The sequence below is a fragment of the Plasmodium falciparum genome (genome assembly GCF_000002765.6).
Source record: "Plasmodium falciparum 3D7 genome assembly, chromosome: 10".
In the NCBI taxonomy this organism is placed as follows: domain Eukaryota; phylum Apicomplexa; class Aconoidasida; order Haemosporida; family Plasmodiidae; genus Plasmodium; species Plasmodium falciparum.
The window spans coordinates 1,109,497-1,119,933 of NC_037281.1; the positions used below are offsets into that span (position 1 = coordinate 1,109,497).

General features: G+C 21.5%; 3 protein-coding genes across 3 annotated transcripts; all 3 read right to left on the bottom strand.

Annotated features, from left to right (window-relative positions):
- Nucleotides 1–297: 297 nt before the first annotated feature.
- On the bottom strand, nt 298–2,109 carry PF3D7_1026400 (cell division cycle protein 20 homolog, putative; the record flags this gene model as incomplete). The annotated part of the gene is made up of 1 exon (XM_001347509.1): nt 298–2,109. One exon carries the CDS (start codon nt 2,107–2,109, stop codon nt 298–300), a length of 1,812 nt encoding a protein of 603 aa, XP_001347545.1.
- An 817-nt stretch (nt 2,110–2,926) lies between these two features.
- On the bottom strand, nt 2,927–3,139 carry PF3D7_1026500 (conserved Plasmodium protein, unknown function; the record flags this gene model as incomplete). Its single annotated transcript, XM_002585367.1, has 1 exon — nt 2,927–3,139. The coding sequence occupies one exon, from the start codon at nt 3,137–3,139 to the stop codon at nt 2,927–2,929; it is 213 nt and encodes a 70-aa protein (XP_002585413.1).
- An 859-nt stretch (nt 3,140–3,998) lies between these two features.
- Nucleotides 3,999–9,077, bottom strand: PF3D7_1026600 (conserved Plasmodium protein, unknown function; the record flags this gene model as incomplete). Its single annotated transcript, XM_001347510.1, has 1 exon — nt 3,999–9,077. One exon carries the CDS (start codon nt 9,075–9,077, stop codon nt 3,999–4,001), a length of 5,079 nt encoding a protein of 1,692 aa, XP_001347546.1.
- Between the last annotated feature and the right edge of the window lie 1,360 nt (nt 9,078–10,437).

Here is a 10,437-nt window from a genome sequence, read left to right on the forward strand (position 1 = left end):
ATATATATATATATATATATATATATATATATATATATATATATGTATATTTTTAATTGAAATTTTTTTTTTTATGTAATATTTATTTTGGTATGATAATCCTTTTGTTTTGTCATTATATAAATATATATATATATATATATATATATATATATATATATATATATGTATATATTTAAAAACTCACAATTAAATATTAAAGCCTTTTTGTACATATAAATAAACATAGCAAAAAAAAAAAAAAAAAAAAAAAAAAATACAATAGGAACATATATATATATATATTTTTTTTATTTATTACCTCACTGTGTTGTAACAATTTGATAGGGGAAAAAAGAGGGAAATGCTTTTGTCTCCACATTTGGGAAATATATTCCACAGTCTTATGGTTTGATCAGGTGATCCTGTAGCAATAGAAGTACCATCAGGACTTAAGGCTGCATACAGTACTCTTGATTTATGTCCTCTTAATGTAGTAACTTTTTTAAGTTGTGGTAAATTCCATAAAATAATTTGATTTAATGAATGACTATGAGTTGATATAAGTTCGGAAGTATTTATAGACCATATAATATTAGATACTTGAGATTTTGTATAAATTTCGTTTATAGATTTTCCTGTTTTTATATTCCATAAGAAAATTTTTTTATCTACTGAACCTCCTCCACTAGATAAAATATGATTTTTATATGGACACCAAGCGATAGCCTTAACCGCTGCTTTATGTTTTTTAAAATGAAATAAATATTTATTTGTATATTTATCCCATATATATATACTATTATCGTTACTACCTGAAGCTAAATATGTACCATCTGCATTCCATTCTAAACCACATATTTCAGATTTATGTTTTGTTAATTCAATATAATAAATTTCTTTACTTCTGATATCACTATTTATAATTTTATTATCTCGACCACCAGTTGTTAATGTATTATGATTCCAACATAATGTATTAACTCTTGATTTATGATTTTTATATTTTCTGATTCTTACACATTTCTCTATATCCCATATTTCTACAACACCATTTGATAAACCAGTTGCCAGAAAATTCCCGTTTATATTCCATTTTAAAGAGCTTATGGTTTTTTGGGGTTTGTTTTTTTTTTTTTCTGATGGTTTTAAAATTTCCATAGATTCACATTTGTGATTATAATATTTATCATTATTTGATTTTCTCTTTTCTTTTTTATCCTTATCTTTCTTCTCTGTTTTTTTATCATCACCTTTATCTTTTTGTTCTATTTCTTTTTCTATTTTGTTCGCTACAAATAATTTCTGATTTGTACATGTATTATTATTCCACAAATATAATTTATCACATAAGGCCGTTGCGATAATATTTTTTTTTGACCAATCTAATAAATTTAAATAAAAATCATCCATAAGCTCAGGAGCAGATAGTATACGATATGGCATATTAGGAATTTTTCTTTTCTCCTTTTTATTATTATTTAAAATATAAAAAGGATATGTTAAAAAATATGTACCATGTGGATGGAATGTTATATTTTTTGTTTTATCATATTCTCTTAACATTATATTTTTATGAGAATGTTCAAAAAGGATATTTCTATACATATTATTATCATCTTTAATTAGATTATATCTATTTATATTTTTTCTAATATTTCTTTCTTCCATATTTTTATACATATTAAATATAAAAATATCATCATCAAAATATTTGTTGTTGTCTGATTTTTTATTTATATCATCGTTTTTATAATTTGTTATACTATTAGTTTTATGATGATTTGGATTATAATATACATTATTATCTTTAACATAATCATTTCTTCTTAATGTATATTCATCCATTTTTATGTTATATTTACTATATCTACTATATCTAGTTTGATAAATATAATTCGTAATCTTGTCTTCATTTTCTTTTTCTATATTATATTCCTCAAATCTATTCTCTTCTGTACACATTATTTTATTTATCTCTTCATTCGATAAACAAAAGTGTCCATAGGTATTATAATCACAAGGAAAAGGTAATTCTGTAAGGTGTATTTCATTATCTATATGTAAAAAAAAATCCTTTATATTGTAGTAGTCTTTTATAATAGGTGAATTTATAAAAATATTATCCATATTTATTTATTTTGTTATAATTAAAATGGATACATCATCAAAAAGGTAATATCCTTATGTTAATAAAATGCATACAAAATTTAATCATTCTACCAACATTTCCAATATTTCCAACATTTTGGTTTTATATATATATATATGTGTGTGAATTATTTAATAACGCTAAATATATAATTCTTATACATATTACAAATTTTCTATTAATATATTTATTATTAAAAATATTTATAATAAAATAACGCATGTCTCTTCCACCTAATTAAGATTATTCATTTTTTTTTTTTTTTTTTTTTTTTTTCTTTTATATTTTACATTATTCAAATTAAAATGTTTTATATTTATCCTTGTTTTCTTCATAATTTCCTTTTTTTTTTTTTTTTTTTTTTATGTTTAGAAATATATTTTTATTATTCATTTTATAAGAAATAAAACAGACAGAGGGGAAAAAAAAAAAAAAAAAAAAAAAAAAAAAATAGATACCCAAGTTCATATATACACATATATATATCACATATTCGGGTGATATTATTTAATTTAATTAATGACATAAAATATATACATAGAATTATATTAATTTATAGTACAATATTTATATATATGACTTTGTACATATACATATTTTTTAAAAAGAATCTTATATTGAGAAAAAATTAAATATGTATTATATATCCTTGTTTTTAAAAAAGTAGGTACATAAATGAATAAATAATACAATCACAAAAAATATAAAAAATAAAAAAATAAAAAAATAATATATATATATATATATATATATATTTATATATATTTCATTTATTTATTCCTTTTTATAGACACGTCAGTTCCTCTTATTATCACAACCTCTTATTATTAAATCCGTTGAAGTAATACATAACGAAGTGAAGGTCGTCACGATCAAAACTGCACAGCTACATAATGCTTCTGTCAAACTACAAAATACATTTTTTTCTCTTGGAACTTCATATAATACATATTGGGGATAGTAAGGTCGGTAATACGTGTCATAAGTGTAATACTGCTTATAGTACATTGTGCTAAACAAAAAAAAATATATATAAAAAAATAATAAAATAATAAAATATATAAATAAACAAATAAATAAATAAAACAACAAAATAATAAATTCATATATGAATATATATACATATATACTTTATTTTTTCTTGATATGTGCTTCAAATAATAATAATAATTATAACTACAGTGACATATACTATAAATATATATAGACATATATTTTTTTTTTTCGGAAAAGTACAAAACTTTTTTATAATAAAAAAGAAACTTGTGAAAAACGAAAAAAAAGAAAATAAGGTTACACAAAAACAAAAATAAAAACAGAATGGACAATATTATAAAAAAAATATTATTGTTTTTATAATATATTTAAACTCATAAGAAAAATTAATATATAAATATATATATATATGTGGAATTATATCATATTCAATATTATAAATATATATTCCAAAATTTATCATATATATATATATATATATATATATATATTTATAATATAACCAATTTTGATACGCAAGGTTTTTAATTTTTACCTGAACATGTTCAGAAAAATGCTCAAAAAAAAAAAAAAAAAAAAGATGATATACTAATAAAATAGCTGTCTCTCTTTTATTTTTTTTATTTTATATTTTATATTTTTTTTTTTTTTTTTTTTGGTGCATGCACATTTTGTTTTTTTTAATTTTTGGCTGTTAAAATAAAACCAAAATGTAAATTTCTCAATAATTTCATTGCAAATATATCAAGTTAACGTTCAAAAAAAAAAAGAAAAAGAAAAAGAAAAAGAAAAACACAAAAAAGAACAAAAAAATTATGAAATAAAAAATCATTGTATCCCTTTTGAAATATCCATATTTCATTTAAACCTTTCAATTGTTTGATTTTTCAAGAGATCTTAAAATTTCCTTTGCTTGCGAAATGCTCTTTTCTTTTTTGGTCAAAAAGAACATTTTCCCTTTGGGTTTATTCCAAAATGTTGGTTTTGCTTTATTTATGTTTTCTTTTATTGTAGGCACTTTCATAGGAATGCTTAATGATTTAGAGAAACTTCTTGGAATAATTTTGTCTATCGGTTCCTTCTCTATTGTTGTTGATTCAGCTACAAGGTTTGGTTCTTCTATTTTATTTAGAGAAATTTCACTCTTATCTTGTGATATATTATCCACTTTATCATTATCTATTTCATTATTATCCACTTTATTATTATCTATTTCATTATTATCCACTTTATTATTATCTATTTCATTATTATCCACTTTATTATTATCTATTTCATTATTATCCACTTTATTATTATCTATTTCATTATTATCCACTTTATTATTATCTATTTCATTATTATCCACTTCATTATTATTGTTCATTTCAATTTCCGTTTCATCATTTTCCTTTTTATTCATTACACTTTCTTCTATCTTCATAACATCTTCATCAGCTTCTTTCTCCATATCAACATCATTAATTTTTTCTTTATCCATTTTTATTTTCTCTAACGAATTATTTTCTTCGTTACTATCTTTTTTTTTTATTAATTTTTTAACAGGGAATTCTTTCAATGTTGATAAAATTTTCACACTGTGAAATTTATTTATAAATTTATTCATATGGCTGGGTAATTTAATATCTCCCATTTTTACCGTATTCATTTTATATTTTGCTGGAATTTTTTTCATAAGGATAGCCTTTGTAGTTTTTAGAGTATGTCCTGCGTCATCATCATCTTGTAAGGTAGCATCTTTTTCGTTTTTTACTTCTTCTTCATGTTGTATATTTGATATTTCACTTGTTTCTTCCAACGTACCATTTGTTTTTTCTAATGTACCATTTGTTTCTTCCAACGTACCATTTGTTTTTTCTAATGTACCATTTATTTCTTCCAACGTATCATTTGTTTTTTCTAATATTTTATCATCCTTTATGCTTCTCAAAGTATTTACTTTTTTATTATTTTCCAAATTGTTGATCCCCATTTTTTTTGTAGAAAATGCATTAAATTTCATCATCAATTTAGGTATCCCTTTTTTCATAAACACTTTTCCTTTTCCTTTTTCCTTCACATATATATTTACATTTGAATCTTCCTTTAAATCATTTATTTTTTCTTCCTCATCACTTTTATGAATAGAATCTATTTTTCCATCCGATATTATAGACGTACTACTTGAGAACATTTTTATTGGTCCCTCCTTTTCAATAATTTTTGAATTATGTTCTCCAATTTTTATCTCAATAGAATTTAATAATTTATTAGCATTAAAGAAACTGTGTCTTCCTGGTTTTATAATTTTATGTATACTTTTACTCGGTTTTATAATTTGTTTTTCTTCTTCTTTATGTTCATCCATTTTTATATTACTTGATTCCGTTTTGTCAATCGATTCGTTAGATAACTTCTTATTCGTTGTAAATTTTTCTTTCGGAATACTTATATTCTTTTTTAATAATATTGGTAAAGCTTTACTTTTAGGAAGAGCTTTTTTAGTAACCATAGGAAGCATTTTCATATTTATCTTTTTGATGATCATATTATTATTTTTACTTGTTATATTATCCGTCATATAATCATTACATTTTTCAACTTTTATCTCTTTTGTATTTTCATCCATATTATGTAAATTATTACATTCTAAGTAATGTGGTACATTTTTATCTTTCTCATCTAACATTTCTTTTTCCATTATTTCTTCTTTTACCGATTCTGATGAATTCTTTTTATTTATAATATCAATCGTTTCCTTGTCATTTATTGTGTTCTCAGTTTTTTTTGTATTCTCATCTCCTTTTGAATTAACTTCATCCTCATTTATTTTTTGTTCTTGCATCATTTCATGTTCTTGTTCGGTATTTGTACAAATATTTTGATCTTCTTTTTTTATGAGATCCACTTGTTCGTTGATCAAAACGGGTTCTTTTATATCAACATCATCTTCCTTAGATAATCCAGGTTTATTTATTCTTTCATCATTTAAATAATTCTCCTTTAGCTCATTTAGTAAGAATTTTTCCATATTTACATTCTTCTCTTCCTCTTTTTCTGAATTTATATAATTCGTTTTTTTATTTTCATCCTTCTTGAATAATGAACTCTTAAAAGATATTTTTTTATCAACAATCATTTTATTAGTAGAATCCATTTTGGGAACATGCTTTTTATTAATTAGAAGTGGATTTCCTTTAGACTTGAATAATTGTTTAGATAAAATATCTTGTACAGATTTTATGGTCGAATTTACTTTATTTTTATCCATAACATTGTCATCATTAGATATGTGGATTTCTGCATCTTTTTTTAAACTAAATGATTTCTTCATGCTTAATACAACTCCCTCTTTCTTAGTTATGTCCATTTTTTCTTTTGATATAGCAAATTTTTTTAACATACCTTCTTTTTTTGTTAATAATTTGTTGGTAACAGGAAATCCCATTTTTTTTGTTAATAATTTGTTGGTTACAGGAGAACTCATTTTTTTTATTTCGTTTGTCGTAGAGATATTTTTATCATTACTCTGTTTAATATCGCATGTTTCTTCAAAATAAATACCTATTTTTATATTCTTCTCCTTTGAAAGGATTATTGTATTATCCTCTTTACTATCACCCACATGATCGTTCTTATTATTATCTTTACTATCACCCACATGATCGTTCTTATTATTATCTTTACTATCACCCACATGATCGTTCTTATTATTATCTTTACTATCACCCACATGATCGTTCTTATTATCCTCTTTACTATCACCAACATGATCATTCTTATTATCCTCTTTACTATCACCCACATGATCATTCTTATTACCATCTTTACTATCACCCACATGATCATTCTTATTACCATCTTTACTATCACCCACATGATCATTCTTATTACCTTTCGTCGTTATTTTCTCTTTATTATTGTTCACATTTAATATGTTCATATCTTCCTTTCCATCCACAGTTTTTATAACACCTTTTTTACATTTTTTCTCATTTATCTTTGTATGTTCTTCATGTTTATCAAAACATTTTTGATGGGTAATGTACACACTAGAATTAACGTTATTAAAATGTCTCCTTAATATTGACATGTTCATAATTTTATTTAAATATTTTTTCATATATCTGTTTTCCTTATTAAATCTGGTTCTCTTTTTTTTGTTACTTTTCTTTTCTTTTTTATTGGACATGCTAAAAGTAGCCCCACTTCTTGATAAACTAAAATGTTTGGAGAGTTTTCGAGAAACGGATGAAAATTTTTTATTTCTAATATTTGAAGTATTCTCTTTATTACTAGGTTCCTTTTTATCTATTTTATATTTCAAATCATTCATATAACTTTTTTTTTCTTTTATGTCCCCTTGATCTTCTACCTTTTTAATTCTTAAAACCGACTTTTCTTTTTCTATCGAAGATTTGTCTTGACATATAGTCTTTGGCTTGTTCATATAATCCTTATATTTTATTGCATTTTTTTCTTTTATATACATAAAATAATCTATATCATCTACATCACTCATACTCAACATAGTTTCATCATATGTTGATTTCTTCATATCTTTATTTTTACTAGAGCATGACATACTTATATGTTTGGGGACTTTCTTGTTGTAGTTCAAAAAAACAGAATGATCTAGAAATATATTTTTATTACCACACTTGTTATATATTTTATTTCCACATAATACATTTGTTTCATGTGATTTATTCGTTTCATTATTATATTGGTCCATATATAATAATTTTTTCTTTTCTTCATTACCCAAAATATAATTATCATCAGTACCTTCATGTTCAATGATTTTTTTTTTTTTCTTTCCCATAAATATAAATTTAGTCGGATGAACATTATTATTATTATTTTTCTTTTTATTATTATTATTATTATTTATATAATTAATAGTACCCTTTAAATGTATTTTGTTATGTTTCTCTTTATTATTCCTTATTGGTTCATACATAAATTCTTGTCTCTCCTTAATCAAATTATATTTAATACTTCCCCTGTTCTCTACCGCATTAGTATTATTAGATTTATTAAATTTATTAATAATAGAAGAGGGGATATTTAATTTAAAAGTATTCATTTTTTTTTCAAGTTCATCTACATGTCTAATTTTATCATTACATGAAGGGCTTAATACAAACGAACATTTATTATTATTCAACGTATTTTTTATACTACCATTTGTTTTATATATATTTATATCTTTTTCTTTCTCCTTAGACTTATCTTTATCTTTATGTTTATCCTTATCCTTATCCTCCTCTTTTCCTTTATTTCCTTTTTCTTTATTTCCTTTTGTCTTTCCCATTTTATTATCAACCAACTTAATACTGTCATAAAAATTGTTATTTTTTAAATTGTAATTATTAGATATTTCTGATTGAAAATGAGAATATCTGTTCATGCTTAAATCTAATATTTCTTTTCTTTCTATATTATAACTTGATTTTCTTGGACTCTTTTGATTTCTTTCTTTTTTAACATCATAAATTGTTTTTAGATATCTTAATTTGTTTATATTTTCCTTTGATAAAAGAGGTGAGATGATTTCATTTTTATCTGTTCTTTTTTTTTTTTTTACCATACTTATTTTCCCACCCAATTTTATATATTTAATATATTTTATATAATCTAGAATATTATTTATATTTTTATTTTGAATAAAAATGCTCCCATGTAAAACCTTCTTTACTAATTGATTATAGTATTCTTCATGTGCTCCTTTTCTTTTTATTTTTATACATCCATTTATTTCTAATTTTATTTTTTTCTTCACATTGCTAAAAATATACTTATCATTAATATCTTTAAATCGGTTGATTTCTTCATTTAAACTTTTTTTTTTTAATTTTATGCTACCATTAATAAATTTATCATCTTCATGTCGTCTTAAAGATTTAAACATTTTGTAGAGCACTTCATGGTCTTGTTGAATTTTATCTTCAGCATTTATACACTTCATTTTGAAGCATGTGAATGAATTGCCTTAGGAAGAATTTAATATATATATATATATATATATATATTATTAAAATGTTAATTTTCCTTTTCTCTTATTTTCTTTCCTTTCCTTTTCTTTTTTTTTTTTTTTTTGTACATGCAAATATTATGAACACTTACATATTTTTTCATTAAAAACTTTTCTTGCACCTGTTGTGTTAACTTAAACCACACAACCCTGAACCTATATTAAATATTATAATTTTTTTTTTTTTTTTATTCCTAAAATACTAAATTATTTGATGAATCATTCTTTTTTCATCTTTTCGTTTTTGAACTAGAGCATTTATTCTGAAAAAAAAAAAAAAAAAAAAATATATATATATATATATATATAATAATGCAAATATAAAAATATATAAAATCTATACAACCAAAAAACTGGGGTAGAAAAAAAAAAAAAAAAAAAAAAAAAAAAAAAAAAAAATATTTTAATAAATTATATATATATATATATATATATATATATTTTACCTATATAATTATTTGTTTTATTTTTTTATTATGTTTCTACCTTTTTAGGTTTTTCCTTTTTTTTAATGTTCGTTCATCTAAGTGGTAAGCTATTAATTATGGGAAGCTCTAAAAAGATAATAAGAGAACGAAAGGTAAAAAAAAAAAAAAAAAAAAAAAAATAATAATATTTTAATCAATTATATAATAAAAAAAAAAATATACATATATATTATATATATATATATATATATATATATATATATTTATTTATTTATTTTATTATTATATTTCTCCCGTTCTAAGTTTTTTCTTTTTTTTAATTTTGGTTCTTCTAAGTGGTAAGCTATTAAATATGCTAAGCTCTAAAAAGATAAAATAAGTAAAAACAAATAAATATAAGATTATTATATGTACAACATTGTTCTATATTATGGTTGTTATATATATATATATATATGTATATAAATATTTTGTAAGCATGCTTTTAAAAAAAGAAAGAACAAGTCGATTTATATATTATTTAAATAAGAATCATTCTTATATGAATTAAATTATAAATGCACATAAAAGTAACAAACATACAAAATATTTTTTTCATTAATTCAAGTCAAAATTTTACAACATAAAATATATACATATTATATATATATATATATATAATATACATTTTTCTTTACATAAATTAAAACACACACACACAAAAAAAAAAAAAAATAATAATAATAAATAAAATACACCGTTGTAGGATTAAATAAATATACTTTTATATTATTATATATTTTGTTAAAGAATAAAATAATATTTATTGTATTTATAATACTATTCTCACAACACATCAAAAATAAAAAAAAAAAGGTAGTGGTAAA